Genomic DNA, 17,950 nt, shown 5'->3' on the forward strand with positions numbered 1-17,950 from the left:
CGTGTAGAGGGCTGCAGAAATGGAGAATGGCATCATTAACATTGTCTGACAGTTAGTTAAAGTTTCAATCTCGCTCTGAGGCAGAATCCCAATATTGGCATAAAATGCCAGATGACAAAAAAAAGACAGAAAGAAAGCGGAGCGCTGGATTTGTGATGTGGCCCGTGCCTGACTAGGGTTGTGGCCGCTCCAATCTAATCAACAACTGAGTGATTGGAGAAGCTGCTGGAAAATAATCAGAGGGGGGTAACAAAAACAACAAAGCTCCAACTGATGCAGATGACTATGACAAGTATTGTGGGGGAAAACAATTCATTTTCTAGATAAATATTCTCAAACTAAGTCTGAAAGTCTGGTTTCAGTTTGAGGTGTCTCGGGAAATAACTTGTTGAATATGTTCTGCTTCATGCTGTTCTTATTTTGCATCCTGAATTTACATTTTAGGCATTTGAATAGCTAATGAATGCAAAAGCAGCTTCACAAACAAAATCTCAAATAGTACATGCATTTAAGTCAAGGGACGCAACTAATGAATAGTTATTCATTGATTAGTCCGCCAATGACAAACATTCATTCAGATCATTAATGGTTTAGTCTGTACATTTTAGAAACATATTGTGTCCAACACAGCCTCTGAGAGCACAATTTAACATCTTCAAATAGCGTGGTTTGTCCAAAACCAGTGCTATATAAATAAAGTTGGATTGGATTGGATTCACTACTTGCATTATCCTAACTTCAGTGTGTTGTTCATGCTTCCAACAGCAGATCCATGATGCTGCTGACCAGGGGGTGATGTTCGTAGGATTTGTCCAGGAACCGTATGGGGCCCCATGTACCAGGATCCGAGAACCAGACACCCCCTCCCTTTCCCTTCACTCCAGTCCCAGCTCGGTGCTCGGTTCCCTGGGCAGCTGCAGCCCTTCAAACCCCTCAAGCCCCAGAAACCATGCAGCACCTGGAGCTCAAGCTGACAAAGAGGGAAATGAGGAGGCTCCATGCGAGGATGGGGAAGCAGCAACGAGTGGGGAGAAGATTCAAAGTGAGAACACTGGGAACCAATCAGGGAGCGGGGTGGAGGGCAGTCAGGGCGAGGTCTCGTCTGTGGCGTCTCCAGTGTCAGAGGGAGATGTGGAGCACAGTGAGGAGCTGACGGAGGAGGAGTCGCCGTGTCACAATAATAACAAGGACGGTGGCGGAGAAGCCAAGGAGAGGCTGAGATACCGCCAACGGAGAGGAGACGGTAAGTGTCTCTGTGGTTGCCATCATACACTCAAACTATAGAGGTAAATGATGTGTTAAGCAAGACATGTATGATTAGGATCATGAAGCTCGAAACATTTATTATTACGGGAAAAGAGCGAGGTAACCCGCAACAGTAGATGAAGGACGTAATGAGGTATGTGTGGATTCTTTATTTATGTATGGGGTAATAGAAAGCCATGGAAACAATTTTAGGGAATAAAGATACTAAATATCAGACAAATATGATGAATATACAATTACAAGGAGATCTAAATACTGTATACAAGTAATACTGTTTTGTTTACCATTAAATAAGCACCATGAAAACAAAGGTTATTTTTCCTTCCTTTTTTACTATGCAAAAAGGCAAAAGCCAATTGCACATATTTCTGTTGCACTTTTTAAAATGTCCCTTTTTCAGTGGACACCACAAATATACGTAGCAGTGACTGGACAGGGCAAACATCAAACTGTCACGTTTTTCAATATGTGGCCATATAAAACCCAAAGCATTGGAATAGCTACATAAGACATGAGGTGAATAAATATGCTACATGTTATTTGGGGAAACAGATCTTTTAAAAGAATATTAAACTAATCAGCCCAACAGGGGCTCTATAATTAAATGTCGACATTTAAAAACTTTACAAATCTTTTAAACTTTACAAGACTCTTGGGTCCAGATGACACAGACCTGCTGCACTGCTATCCCTACAAATTACACAGGAAGACCCGATGAGGGATGATAATTAAAAGGTCAAACTGTGAAAGGCTAAAAATGATTTAGTTTTTGCCTCATGTTGCTAGACACACGTGAGCTCACTCATCACATCATAGCGGAAGCAGTCTGGGGTTAAATCCCATATCAGGGGCATCCTTTGATAACTGTAGTCTCCCATTCACAACTATTTAAACTGACATCTTGTAATCTTTAGCCAATATCTGTCTAGTTATGTGTAGATTTTGTATTTTGGTTTCATTTGGAGCCATAGCTTTTGGCTGTTTAACTAAAGCACAGCGTGGCACTGTAGATCCCTCTTGAAACACTTGGCAACTGCGGAGGTGTCATTTCTTGCTTTTGCCTCAACAATGTGCTGCCTTGGGATATAATCCCTTATATCCGTTACACAAAAGGGAATCGTCTTATAGCTGTGATGCATACAAATTCACACTTAGCCGATGAAGCTTAATCTGTGAAATTCACCACAACAGTTTGTCGGGTTTTTCGGAAACTGCACATCTCATGCGTGGTTACACCTCTCCGAGCCATTAAGGGTAGCTTCCTTTTCTGCGGGAACACTGCTGAAATTAGGTAAGGCGTTTATAGTTTTCGATTTATTTGAGCATTTTGGATGACAGATGGAGACACCCAACACCCATCACCTCCCTCCTACTGTCTCTCCTCCTCTCACCAAACCTATTTGTGATATGTGTTAGTGCAAGGTGCAAACTGTGCATCGGACACACATCCCACTGGGAGTGTTAACGTTTCTGTGTTTGTGTGCATATACTGTATATTTGTATGTACAGGGTAGAAAGCGATTAGGTTTAAAGCATCTAAGACTGTGTGTTGCATAATTAATTTACTCTTTGGTGTGCCGCTCACATACTTTGATTAAGTTGGTGTCTTTATGTATATGTGTGCAATAACACAAACTTGGCATCACAGCAGACCACAGCTCACTGGTCCATCTGGGCCTCCCTACAGTGCATTTTGCAGCGAGATAATCCCCCACTGCCTCGTCCTCTACCTCCCTCAGCTTCACAGCTCTCTCTCTACCCCCACCTCCATCCCCCTGAATCCCTGCGACAACGCCAGCAGCACTGGTGTAGCAGCCAGAAGGGGTGGTAGGGGAGCCTGCCAAGCTCCCATGTCCCTCTCTACTAATGCCCAGTCTGCCGCGAAGGCCCAAGAGTCTCAGCTACTGCTGGCTTGTCCTCGCTGATCCTCAGATCTCGAGGTGAACGCCATGCAAGTGTTGGCGATAGAGCTGGCGAAAGTCTGAGGCTTATGATGGAAAGATGATCACCATCCCCGAGTCTGGACCTAAGGATAGAAACTGAGCCTATAAGTTTAGAGACTCAAATGCTTGGAAGGTTTAAAGAAAAAGGGATTCTGGTGTAAAACAGAACGGAAAGTATAACACGGTAGTGACAGCTGTACTATTATGTCTATCTAATTTGCATGAGCTAAACACGTTTTGTAGGGAATTAAATGCCACCTGGAATGTTTTTTATGAGCAAAGGGGTGAAAAAAAATCATATTTTATTTATTTGCCAGCCTTACCCTTTCCCAGTGATTTCTGTGTACTACATGAAAGTCACATCATCAAATGAAAAAAAGAGAATATTAACAAGCCTATGCTTAATTACCTAAGATAAGATATCCACTTCTCTGATTGGTTGAGTTTCTTGTCAGTTTGTTTATCAAAGCTACTAACAAAGATAACAAGCTTTAAGGGAAGATCATAAACTGAAGTCAAGATATTAAATGAAGAGTTTTATTGTAGGTGTAATCCTAATGAAGTTCAGTCTGAAATCATCTTGTCAATGTCCAGAGGGAGTCATTAGAGTGGTTCGGTTTTCCCCTGAGATCTTTGTTATCTCTGCTCTGATGGGATCAGTGTCCAGCTTCTCAGATTAAAGAAACAGACGTTGAATTGATGACATGTCATGTTTGAAAGCCACGCTGCTAAGATCTGTTACAGGGTTACTGCGGCTGACCACCGGCATCAGATAAGCCTTTGAAACCAAATGCCTTCACAACACTCATGCGCCCACATGCTTTTTACTTGGACTGCTAGCAACAACAAGTCCTATTGCTTCAGAGTTTATTCCGAATGACTTAGATTACTTTAGTTAAACCTGTTGGTGTGTCTGTGTCTGTAATACGCAAGTATAGCTATAAATATCACATTATTGATGACGGTAAGATTTAACTTCCCTGTTCATATGAATTCTCTGAAATATTAATAAGGTGAGTGACCAACACTGTTTCTGGCTTTTAAAAATGTGTTAGTTGATAAAACAACCAAGAAAACTACAAAGACTGCAGTATCATTATCACTGTTTGTTATAATATCCCCTCATCATCACAAATCAAATCTCTGTTTTGTTTCATTAATACAACAGTGTTTGCCCGTGTCATTAACACTGTAGCTTTAGGGGTTACATCTTGGTGAGACATTTTAAGTATGTATGCGTGTTAAAAAGTCCCTTAAAGATAACAGATTACTTACTGTATGTTTCTCCTGAACATAAAGACTCCTCTGCTGCATTCTGCACTGATTCTCTCCCGGGAATTAGGAGATGTGTTGTAGCATCTCAAGCTTGTCAGAGTCACAGTGAACATGCGACCTTGGGTCACTGCTTTAAGTCTTGGCTGGTTAATCAGAGCAAGGAAGTGATGAGGCACACAATTCATTCATAAATTCTGAGCCTTCTCATTTCGTATGATACAATGTTTTATTGATGCTTTGCAGCGATGCAACAAGTCAATCACAGGCCACGCTAAAACAAAACAGCATGTATCTGAATGCGTTGACTTCACATCAAGTCAGATTGCTAGGGGCTGTACCTGAATCAAGATTTGTAAAATACTGCAGCAAAAAAGGAAAGGAAGGAAGGGAAAGAAAACAGGCAGTGGTTTGACTGACAAATGCTAGCCGACTCGAGTGCTTCTCAACTGATTATTTGAATCATACACGTTTAGAGGGCAGCCCTACAGATTTCTATCAAAATGATTTCTGAAATACTCAGGAATGCCGAGTGAAAGCACGGCTCCAGTTTGACTGTTATACCGGAGTCCAGAGTAATGGATATCAGCAAGACAGATTTTTTCATTGCTACCTAAAAATATCATAAAATAGTCCTCCGATTTGTTGGTATTACCCTTTACCGGTTTGCCCCGCATGCTGAAATGCCCCATAGGCAGTAGTTAATCCCTCTGATGCTTCATACAGTATCTCCTGTGAACAGAGTGCAACTGAAAAGATGATTACACACCCAGAGAGTCTTAGAATAGGTTAGAAAATTAGCTACCTGCCCCTCCATCTGAATTAGTCGCCTCAGTGCCATAATCATAGCATAATTACACTTTAATGAAATATGATGCATGGAAAACTCTCATCTATTATACAGAAACACATCTTAAATGGTGAGAAAAACAGGGCCTGAGCAGAATGTTTTCTTGCTGGTGGCTGTTATTTTATGTCAAGCTGTTTATAAATATAACAAAAATGTCCCATCAGCATCAATGTTATCATCATTCTCAAATATGGTTGGATGTTGTTACTCATCTAATTACACAGTGATTACACGGAGATGCAGATTTGCTGTATTTTTTAATCTGTGATTATACATGACCATTTTTGAAAAAGCTGTTTTATGACGTGCCTGAAGCTCACCGGCACACAGAAAGACATCATGAATCAAACCATTGTGATACATCATTATAGACTTGTGGACCTAAACTGTAAACCACTTTATACATTAAAGATCGATACAAAATCTTTCACAGTGGTGTCACATGTTGTTTTGGCAAGACGGAGGAATGTTAAATGGGAAGCCATTTTGGTGTTGTGTGTTGTCCAAGAATTGTTTGCCATGTTCTCTACGCTGTAACATGGGTAACATAGGGACGGACAAAGGGAGCGTGTGTGAATATTCTGCATCGATTCAACTTTTCTCAAGAGTGACAAATTATAAGATCTGGGGAATTTTGGTGGCCAGCTGTCACATCATCATCAGTCAGACGAGCCAGACAAGAAATGCTTATAAATGATTCATTCTTCCTGGATGTCTGCCGGGCGGATGGATGGACGGAAAGACCAAAGCGATTGGGCCATGATTCCCCCTACCACCACACGTCAACGTGTGTGTGTGTGTGTGTGTGTGTGTGTGTGTGTGTGTGTGTGTGTGTGTGTGTGTGTGTGTGTGTGTGTGTGTGTGTGTGTGTGTGTGTGTGTGTGTGTGTGTGTGTGTGTGTGTGTGTGTGCGTGTGCGTGTGCGTGTGCGTGCGTGTGTGTGTGTGTGTGTGTGTGTACTGTAGGTTGACGGGTGGGTGAAAGTGCCGCCCGTTCTGCTCGTCCATCTGGCTCACTTGTGGAATGACAGTCTGACATTTGTATTTGAAAGAAAGGGGAAAACATTAGCTGACTTAATTTAATTAGCTTTTGCCCAACATGGGACCTCGCTCACATCTCCCGTTTTTCAAAGGCAAGGCAGAACAAATATTTCACTCACTCACATCCCAACAAATACAACTCTATCACTTTGATTTAAATGATATGGGAGAGGAACAGTGACACGCATACAATTGGCAACTTTCCAAGCCTGTTTCCCCCTCATGAGAACCACTGCATTATGTATATTTCTGCTTGATGTAAACAACAGCTAGCTGGAGAGCTTATAATGCATTATTCAAGGTTATACTATAAATTAGCTCAGTCACAATGAAATGGTCCCTTTTAGGTTCTGCATCAGCAGAGTAAAATCATTGCTGGAAAACAAAAGGAATACGACGATTACTTGTAGCAGTAATATATTCAAATTCACTTCCCGTCTGTTGTTTTAAAAGAACCAAGTGAAAAAAACGAGTAGCAGCCTTGGAAAAAGATGTTCAGGGCAACAAAAGACCAGGTTGAATTGTTGTTCGTTTTATGATGTTTTTGTGTACCAATTTGAGTGTACTAAAGTAAATGGAAATGCTGCTCTATTTTTCTAAGACCATTTTCTTAAGCTCATATCAGTTACCAAGGGTCCTTGCACAGGGTACATGACACATTTTCACAGGAAGAGAAAATCAAACTGGTTGGATACCAGAAAAGCACAAAATGCGTGTGTTGCTGTTGACTAAGAATTCTGTGGCCAAGAAGCTTTTTGAATGTCCTCACATTGGCTGAGTTTGTTGGTTTGCTTTTCTCAAAGGAAATAAATGTCCTTCCAATTGGTCTTAAACATTTGGCTCAAAATGTGGTCAGGATTTTAAAATCACAACAAAGTAAGTTATCCCAAATCAACAGTAGTTAAAGTTTTAAAGAAGTGGTTCATAACTAAATACTGCAGAAGGTTGTTCTCATGGCAACAAAAGTAATATATTTCAAACCCAAACTCAGTCTCTCAGCCAACCGTTTACTGGGCCATTTCTTATATCTTCTGGCAGCTGGGGAGGGAAATTGCTCCTGAAGACGTTGCCAAATTGCACTTTGGATTGGGGCCAATGTACGGCAGTAATTCAATAATCATGTAGTAAAATGTGGGACTCCCACAGAGGTTACATCTGTATTGTCACAACCTTTACTGAGTAAAATCAATTTAAGACGTTTTATTTTCTCTTTTGTCTTAACAGGGGTGGAGCTGCTCGCTCTGTATAACCACCCGCCGATCAGAGAGGGCCAGGTGAAGTACTACACTGTCAAGGTGCCACTGCGAGTGCAAAACTGTGATGAGGGGGTCAAAGGCGTGGAGGCCAACTGGCTGGACCACATGACGCAGCACTTCAACAACGGAGCCTCATTGGTCGATGGATACTTCCACCTGGGCAATACAAATGGTAAGCCAACATGACTCATTGTTACTGCAGAACAAAGACTTTTCAGAGGAAAAATATGTGGGACAAAATGTCTCAGGAGGAATACAACTTACTGCAATTTTAATTTCCACACATGCCGTGTTTAGATTCCACCACCATTCCTTTCACCCTATTCATAGTGAAAACCGCCAACATCAAGCAGAGACCAAAAACAACGTCAACATCTATGAGATAAAAAGTATTTGGCAGGTAAAGATGCACCTTGGCCATTATGGCATCAATTATGCATTAGCTGGTATTTATCTTCCACCGGGGGAAACAATCTGAACATATTTTACAAATATCTACAGGATAGCATAACTATGAGTTTGATTTTTGGCTTTAAATTAAACGAATGAACAAGCCAGCAGATAGGTCACCATGAACTTTAGTACTGGCATTCATGTTTATGACAGATAAACTGCAACGCTATAGAGACATAAGCCTGTACCCCGATAAATGCTCTGTTGCATTACAGTTGCTAAAAAGCTGGATGAAGGTAATGGCTAATACATTGCTAACGTTAAAAATGTGTGTTTCAAAATGTCTTTACATACGACCCCGAGTTCAGTAACATGTTAGCACTCGTAATTTCTTTAAGTTTTAAGTTAACGAATATTAGAAAAATGCAGTGCTGTATTTCAAATGAGGCTGTCTAGCTGCTCGAGTATAGGATGCTGGAGATTATGGAGCTGTCTGGTACCCTTTCCCAAACTATTTCCCTCTTCCATCAGACCCCGGCGGCTCTGTGCCTCTCTGTGACACTGGAGAAATCAGCCAGCCAGAGTAAACAAGAGTCATATTTCATTAATCTGGGAAACTGAACGCCTCAGCAACTCTGAAACATAGATAATTAACCTGATAACAAATTAGTGCCTCCTTGCATATTTTATGTCCTGAGAATAAAGTAATGAAGTGTATTATTATGATTCAATTTTATTCCGTCCTCTAACATGTTTTGCATTTTTCATGCGCTGCAAAGATATGAGTCTCTTGAACAATAAAATGACTGGCTATGATTGAAAGCTGCATTATGAAACTGCCTCTGCCTTCCCCGACTTATACGACTGAACTCAGCCCTCAGCTTTAGCTCAGCCACTTTAGAAAACAGACAACTTTACAGAGGTGAATGCTGTACTTTGTAGATTTTTGGTCTCTTGTGAGTAGCTGGCAGTATGACATCAAAGCAGCATCCCGTTTGTTGTTAGCAGCTAATTACATCAAACAGCCGCTCCGCTTTAAAATCAGTATCCATTCTTGCCGTTTCCATATTTAGCAACTTCTTTGAGACGAGCTTCTGAATTCATGATGAGACGCTCGACACGATACAGGAGACCATCTCAACCTCATAAACATCAAGGACATGTTGACAGAAAAACAGCACACTAAAGGGAATGGACTGACAGACACACGCATGCAGTCAGATGGATGATCGTAGTGACAGTGACAGCATTGTTTTGAGATACAGAGCAAACCAGCGCGCTTTAGCTTTCATCTACGTACACACAGTCTAATAAGTGCACTGAATGTTTTTTTCGAAGACTGACCTCCTTCTGCCCTATTATTTTTTCATTAACTTTTATCCTGTTGGACTTGTATTGTTTTTAAACCATATATTCCTGAGTCAGGCAGGCAGAAGCATTGTTTCATAATAGATTATAATAGTCTTTCGGAGAGTCGGTCAGTCTACCACTTTGGTCCAGACGTAAACATCACAATAGCTGTCATGCCATGAAATTCAGTGCTGGTATAAATTGTGTCAAAAGGGTGAATCCCAATGACCTTGGTCCTCCTCTGACATTTTGAATGCACCACCAGGGGGTTGACATTTGGGGTTTGGAGTGGAATGTCTCACCATATTGGATGGATAGCCATGAAACTCAGTACAGAAATTCATGTTGCCCTCAAGAGAAATTGTAATATCTTTGCTAATCAGATGAACACAGTTTGTATTGAGCCATCATAAGGTAAACATTGACAAAATACCTGCAAATCTCATGACATCAGAGTTATAATTACTGCCAAGTATAGGTTTACACATACTATGTTCTTTGGTGTATAATTGTATAGTTATGCAGCCTTTGTTCTACTTTTTATTAAGCGCACATTTTAGCTAATGTTAGCATGCTAACTTTCTAACATAAAAGGATGAACATGGTAAACAGTAACCTGTTAAACGTCAGCATTTTTGCATCGTCAATGTGAGTATGTGCACATGCTGACGTGAGCATTTACCTCAAAGCACCACCTTCAAAGCTAAAGTGCAGCTTCACTGATCTGTTAGCATGGCTGTAGACGTCCTGTCACCTGATGTGTTGCTTCACTTTTTATTATATCTGGGAGTTGGCAGGTACCATTTCAAACCTCTAAAAAAAAGAGCCTCTGTAGTGCCTTGTTCACAGGAATATTGCCTCAAGGATAAGAGAGATCTAAGAGATGCAGGTCCTTGTTTGAACCCCAGTCTCATATTAACATCCTGCAAACCTGCCTGATGGGAACGTTTTAAGCAGTTGTAATGATTTGTAATCTGAGATGGGTTATAAAATCCTTTGGGCATTTTTAAAATACAGATTTCCCATCAGTCATCAACCCATAAAACAAAGATATACTCTATAGTCCATTGCTAAGAACGTTGCACTGTGATTCAACAACAGCCACTGAAATAAATCCATAAACAAATACCCATTATTGTGCTATTGTTATCAGAAGTCCATCATCATTACGTAGTTAATTGAAATTAATTTACCATGTAGCTCCGTGCATCTGATGCCTGAGTTCCAAATAGTCACATGATTTATAGTTAACGTGAAAGCACTCAAAGAGCTGCTTGCGATGCGTTATGGAAGGGGGAAGGGAGAATGTGATTGACTGGCCAATATCTAAAATGAATTTTAAAAAAACGGGCAATATTGTCTTATTAGTCGTGATATATCAGTAAATTAGCCTCATATAAAGTGGTTTATTGTCCTGAATTGTTTGCTGCTTCGGCATAATTGTATCTTGCTGATCTGTATTCTCTCTGCCAGCCTAATTGGATTAGTTGGCAACATTAAGAGGATTTATTCACCTTTTGAAGACAGCAGATTTTAAGCCAATTGCATTTATTGCAAGGAGCATGAAACCGATACAAAATAAAATATGATTATTACTCTGATAATAGTGAGTTTTGTTTTTGTTGTTTGCTTGCTGATTGTTGACCTACAGCTCATAGATTGTTTTAGCATGTGCATCACTGTGCATGTTGCTGCTTGTCCTTTTTCTAAAAACGGTGTCTTTCGTTGCTCGTCGTTAAGGCTGTTGTGCATGGTCCAGAGGGTGCACATTTAAAAATGAACCGTGTCCCCATGTTCCTTCTAAAGATGGGTTTCAGTGGTGAAGCTGAATGATGAAGCATTGTTTGCATACATGTGTATTTGTGTTTGCTTAGATGTTGTAAGTCCTTCTCTTATGTGGCAGGTTGGTTGCAGCGAGTGGAGATTGCGCCCGAGCCACAGGGTAGGATATTACAGCAATATTGAATTTACAGATCCTAAGCTGCATGCAGGCCCCAGTGTCATAAGACACGCATTAAACATTCATACAAACTGTGGCACTGTCTGCAAACACGCACAGCAGGCCTACATGCAGCCCCATATACTTTCTAAGGTACACACATACACCCATTTTTGACACTAAAATACACACAAGTTCACACTGCATCCCTGGAGTTGGGAGCAGGGTGGGGGGTTGAGTTTATTTACTGAAAGATTGACAGTAATGGTGTTGACGGGGAGTTTGCTTGGTATAGCTTAAGCTATCTCCAGAGCCACAATGAGGATTTGTATCCCGGTTGTGAGACATTGAGTTATTCATATGCATGGCAGTCGGCCTTCACTGGTTTCTAAATGTGGGCAATGCCAATGGAGGGAGAAAAAAGGGGGGAGAGAGCAAGAGAGATACAGAGCATATGAAATGCTAATACTTGTTCTGTGAAAAAAATCTGAGAAGGGAAAACATGAGACAAAAGTTGATGAGAGGGGGAATTAAAAAAAAGCGATGTTTGTGAGTCTGTATATATTTATATGCATATCTACATAAATCACGCATTTGTGTGTAGTTGCATTTATGTGTATACAGGTTTTGAAATGACAGACAGGTTCTCCTAGCACTGGGAGTTAGAACCCATGCCGTTTGGTGTATTTGGGCACATGAGCAAACACACTCGGGTGGTTACACTTCTCATGAGCATGGAACATTGTGTTCCAAGTAAAGGTGTACACCAGATCAACTGCAGGAACGGGCTAAACATGAGCATCCATTATCACACAAATGTGTTCAATAGAAAGGTAGATCATAATCACAGCTGTAGGATTTAATGAAGCCATGAAGTAATTTTCACTGTGGAGTGAAAAGGTGCCATTTATATATTGGGTTCACTTATGAGCACCGGCATAATCATTACACATCAGTAGCTCAGCAGGCACACGTCCAACACAAGGTGTTAATATCTCTGTTGATCATCAGACCCACAGATGTTACTAGTCCTGAAGTTCCACTTTGTATTTATTCTTTTTCTTTTGAACTGAAAGACAATCCTCTAGTAAGAAGATTACGCTTTAGAGAAGAAAAATATACTTGCACATGTAAATATTTAAAAACTTCAATGCTTGAGTCCCAGTGCATGTGCTTTCGAGGTACCCTCAACCTCAGTGTGCTTTGGCCTGTGCACATGGCTGCACTCATAGTGTAATAACATTTCAGCTGTAACTAAGTATATTAATGAATATTAAAACATATTAAAATGCTTGCCCAGCTGGAGTTTGCCAACCCTGTGTATTAAGAAAAAAGCAAACAAATGATACATTACCGATCATCTTTTCCTTCTATACCAGCTAAAGTCTGCCCGGTAACCCGCAGGTACCACCTGCCAACCGCTAAACCTTTGGCTCTGCCACATCCAATATAAACACACAGATACACGTTAGACATCCTGGTCTCCTTTTCTCTCTGTCCCTGCGTCTGGATGTCCACTCACCCAGTTTGAAATATAGATAAGCTGTCAGCAGCCTGTCTCAAGCTCTCTCAAGCAGCGCCTGGCACACATGTTTAAATCATGTCAGCAGACATGACCTTGGGCAGGGTCACTTTCCGGCTTCGGCATGCATGCTGGCATCTCGACTTAAAAACACATACAGTGAATCGTGAGAGTGCATGGACATAATTATTTGTTTTGTTTTTGACACTCAAAAGATATATTTTGTCATTTCCATGGCCAAAAACACAAAGCACTAGAAAGATTGCCACAAAGAATATTATAAAATATCAGTTGAGCAGTCCTTTTCCTTCGTGTCCTTTTGTATTCTTATCTTTACAGTACAATTCCCAACTAAAAAAAGTGTGGTATAGTAACACAAACTAAATGGTTATTAAAAGAACCATCTCAGTGTTTTTGGATGATCAATGAATCATTCAAGTCATTTTTCTAAAATGTGATTTAATCGTGGGTTTGTCACCTCAAGCTTTTGAAAAACCAGATAATTTTCATTGTTCTGATGTTTCAAAGATGTAACTGAACATTTGATCATGAAAATAATTATTAGTTGTAACCCTGGCTGTTTTAACATTTTATTCTGAGGCCGCAGTGACTTTGCAGCAGTAGGTGATGCACACTTAAACCCAGCTGGACGAGAACAACTTCCAATATACTTTCTCTGCTATTTCCATGACCATGAATATTAGGAACACACAGATTACAAACGTACTTGATATGTGCAGCCAGAGATATATTCGACATCCAAACACCCACACACTAAAGACTGTCACCAACGCAACACTTTACGTTTCCGTCTCTGTGTGTCAGCACTGTGGTTGATCCTCTCCTCTGCCATTTGAGTGCTGATTTCAGCTGCTGGGTGTCACCGGGTGTCACTAGCTGTCACCCTGCAACTCCAGCTATCTGGCTCCCCCCTTCCATTTGCTTCTGTGTCTTTCATTCCCAATGCTGTCACTCCCTGTTTTTAGAGCGACTTTATTTGCATGCTCTGCCCCGCGACCTTGAGTGTGTGAGTCACGGGGGATGGAGAGCAATTTTACTGAGGGCGCACAGTGGTTTTTGCAAGTGTAAACAACTTATTCTCAGTCGGCCCGCCGGCTGCTCGACTCAGCTCTCAGTCAATAGGCGCAAGATAATGTTTATTCGTGCACGCAACCGGTGCATTCCCCTGACGCACTCAACGCCCCCAGCAACCAACTCCTTCTCATCCACTTCCCTCCTTTTCCCTCGTCCTTTCTCCTCCGCTCAGCCTCTGTCTGCATTATCACCAGAGACAGGCTGCTCCCTCTAGAGCAGCGAGACAGAAACCCTGTGTCGGTCTCACCTGAATGATCCCTGTGGCACCGACACAGAACCGATGGTGGGCCGCGGCGCCTCACATTTTCCGTAAAGGCTTCTTTCCAATTATATGCCACGGGCTGAGGAATGAGAGGGAGACGCATTGGACTGCAGGAGGAAGGGGCCGATGGAGGGAGCGGAGGAAGAAAAAGGGCAAGCGGGTGGTTGGGGCGAACAACGACAATGTCTGTATTTGAGAGAGTAGGTGTCTGAGAGATGTCTTCAATTGGGCGTGCACGGGTCCCAAATAGGTTTTCAGGGAGGGGAAATAAAAAGGGGCCCGTCGTCCCCGCCCTCCATCTCTCCTACCGTCTTGCTCACTCCCTTCTTCCCTTTCCACCTTTCCCCTCGCTCTCTCCACAGGCTCTCCAGCTGCCTCTCATCCCCCTGTTATTAGGGTCCAGTAATGAAATGTGGAGTGTCTCGTATTGGTGCCTGAGCCCCGGCAAACTGCATTAGTGTGTAAATGGTGTGGGAGTAATGAGAAAGCACTCTGAACAGCCAGGAACACTGGACCACGGTGTTCTGTGTGTGTGTGTGTGTGTGTGTGTGTGTGTGTGTGTGTGTGTGTGTGTGTGTGTGTGTGTGTGTGTGTGTGTGTGTGTGTGTGTGTGTGTGTGTGTGTGTGTGTGTGTGTGTGTGTGTGTGTGTGTGTGTGTGTGTGTGTGTGTGTGTGTGTGTGTGTGTGTGTGTGTGTGTGTGTGTGTGTGTGTGTGTGTGTGTGTGTGTGTGTGTGTGTGTGTGTGTGTGTGTGTGTGTGTGTGTGTGTGTGTGTGTGTGTGTGCATCAAATGAATAACAAGAGACGTTGGGCCAGAGTGGTGTTTCTGTCTCGGATGCCAATCTTGCGATTGTTAGCTTCGAACAGAAGAGAAGCTTAGAAAATCTATTTTGTCAGGAGCACACAATCTCACTAGTGGCCTAAAGCATCAACGTCAATGTCCTTACGTGGCTTAACTTAATTCAAGCCTTTTTAAGGTGAGTTATGCAGGCTTAGCAAAAGGAGTTATGCTTTAAAGCCTTACGGACAGACTTCATTAAATCAGTGGCTACGTTTGCTATCGCTAAATAAAAATGTTAAGGCTTTGACTCTCAGTCCTGCTCCTCTCGATCCTATCAGCTATAGCATTCACCTTGTTTCCCAGCTGTAATTAGCCTTTGTTTAGCTGTCAAGCATGGTAACCAGCAGGGCTCTGAAAACCACTGATGAAGAGCATAATGTCTCCTCTTCTTCTTTACCATCCCAGAAGGGGAATACCTACTCCTTTTTTTACACTGTCTCCTTGCATAATGTATAAGTGCACATTGCTCATACAAATGGGCCACACTATGGCTTTGTAATAAAGAGTTGTGTGTGAATGTGAGTTATTTCATTCCATTTCCTCTGGCCTGAAGGGCCTAAAGAGCCGCACAAGACAGACACGCTCCATCCAGTAAATACTCTTTTCACGGATTGATTATTTTTTTCTTTGTCTCTGCAGATATGCTGCCAAAGTCTGTGGAAAGTGTCTTCATTTTCCAGGAGGCGTGCGAGAGCGACCCAAACTCGACCACACCAACATTTGATGCCATCGTGGTGGAGCAGTGGACCGTCATTAACGTGAGTGGAGAACGTTTCTCTTCCTTAAAGTGTCACAGGGTTTGTGCTTTTGTTTTAAAAGGTTGCATAACATATTGCTGCCAACCAAATTAATGTTTCCAAGCTATCCATTACTAAGCAGCTTAATATCCACAGAACAAAATATCCAAATTAAATAGTGCACGATATGTTTCAGTAAATGCATGCATTGACTTATTTGGATGAAACGGAGGAAAGAAAAATAAGGAGTTTTAACACTGAATGGTTTGATGAAAATTAATAGTTAGGCTGTGCCCTTGCATTCACGATATCTCAACTAAATTAACAAGAGCATGCAGATTTTGAAATGACGAGTCAAACAGCACTCTTCACCATATCTAACAAAAAATGAGGGAATATATTTGAGGGAAATTAAGGTTTATACCTCAAACAGAGATGCAGGGGATTAATGTACATCAATACCAAGGGCCATTGAAGGTGTTATGAAGTTTTGTAGTAGGCTTTTTCTTCAATTCATCACCTTTTAAAATCATATTGATATCGTGGCATTTAACAATATATGAAATCCACATTGACCAGGCCTGTTTAGGGAACAAAGCATCTGAAAAAACCTGAACCTCAAAACCTGAAATCAGTTGTCACTCAGATATTGTGCCCAACACCCCCTCCTCACACTACAGCCAACCTTTCCCCCAACAACCCCAAAGGCAAATCTGACAGATCTCAATTTATGGGACATGTGTCACGGTCGCTTGTCTTATCAGGAGCAAACAAGCCCTTATCTGCCCACCGATTAGCGTCTCCCCTCAGCACAAGTTCCAAGTTGAAAATGTATTTCTGCCCAGAGTTGAAGGGTTTGCAGCCATTTCTTTGCCTTTCATCTGTATGTGTGTGACAGTGTGTATACATGTTTGTGCATGCAGCTGTATGTGCCTGTGTGGGGGAGTTTGGTGTTGTTGGTCTGTATGTGTTTGCCGATGCTATCTCTGTAATTGAATTTAGACTTTATGCGGCCTCTGGCTGTCCAAGTGTGAAAGAAGACTTTTGTCGCCCAAATGTTGCTCTCTGATTGTCCAGCCCAGTGCTGATGGCCACATATGCCAATAAAAAGACTTCAACGGCCGTGTGTCGGCAGCAGAGCCTCCCCTCCTCTGAGATGAATTGTAATACTGTTACAGCTTAATGGATTTCAAGGCTTCCTCAGAATAGTCAACAGTGAACAACACCGAACCTAAACCCAGTGTTCCAGGAGATCCAATCAACTCTTCCACTGGGAGTTTATCAGAAACTGTTTCACCAGAGCAATCTGCACCATGCCAAATCAGATTGACAACCCACTCTTTCACAAAGGGCGATCAGGGCCTCACATCATCCCCAGTCATTGTGATGACTGCCTAAAATGGATATGCAAAGTGTCCTGACAGCTCATTATTGTCTCAGTGCCAGGATAATTACAATGAAAAATAAGACAGGATATTGATTGTGGGGAAGGGTTTATTCTTCTTCTTTATATACGTCATTTGCTTTTTCCCCTAGTGCTTATTGTTTTATTTTTCCAAACGTCTGACAGGCGATTGGATGAATGAAGCTCAGAGAAGGAGAGGAACACAAGCTGTTTCACTGAGGGCAAGCAATCGTTTATATTGTCGTCAAGTGGGAGTGTATCATCTCTGTGATGGCGTCTGTTCATCACTGAAGGATAACGTTTTGTTTTTGTATTGTTCCATTTATAAATGAGTAACGACTAATCAGTGGATTTGCATGTGAAAAAGCTTTTGAGTTTCTAATGGGATCAGATCTACAGGTGTTCACAAAGCAGCAGAGTGGTGATGAGATGCAGCATATCAGATTACTACTGAATATGGATGCATATGACTATTTATAATACTGATTTCTAAAGTTATTCAACTTTTCAATGAGATTATTTTGCATAATATGTGACATGTGGAAGCTAGATTAGTTGTGCTGTGTCATGAAAAGGAATTTAACTCAATGTTTGCTTTTTTTATGAGTTGGATAATTCATAACATTGAGGACCGGGGGGTTTCCCGATGGCCTGGCTTGTTAAGTGGCCTGCCTCACACAGGGTGACTGGCTGTCTACATGATGTGGCCTGCCGACATGGCCACTGTCATACAGATCATAAATCAAAGCCCTTGATTGGTCTCTGTGTGTCATTTGATTAG

At 41.7% G+C, this 17,950-nt stretch overlaps 1 protein-coding gene across 3 annotated transcripts in view; it reads left to right on the plus strand.

Moving 5' to 3' along the window:
* LOC117460670 (raftlin) overlaps nucleotides 1–17,950 on the plus strand; it is a 139,655-nt gene that overhangs the window by 102,155 nt on the left and 19,550 nt on the right. For 2 of the 3 annotated variants that reach the window (XM_071205926.1, XM_071205928.1), the window contains exons 5-7: nucleotides 766–1,243; nucleotides 7,595–7,798; nucleotides 15,667–15,785. In XM_071205926.1, coding sequence (XP_071062027.1) covers nucleotides 766–1,243; nucleotides 7,595–7,798; nucleotides 15,667–15,785 — 801 coding nt within the window. The remainder of the gene's footprint in view (nucleotides 1–765; nucleotides 1,244–7,594; nucleotides 7,799–15,666; nucleotides 15,786–17,950) is intronic. The other variant, XM_071205927.1, reaches the window with a different exon arrangement.

Source organism: Pseudochaenichthys georgianus, chromosome 16 (genome assembly GCF_902827115.2).
Source record: "Pseudochaenichthys georgianus chromosome 16, fPseGeo1.2, whole genome shotgun sequence".
Taxonomy (NCBI): domain Eukaryota; kingdom Metazoa; phylum Chordata; class Actinopteri; order Perciformes; family Channichthyidae; genus Pseudochaenichthys; species Pseudochaenichthys georgianus.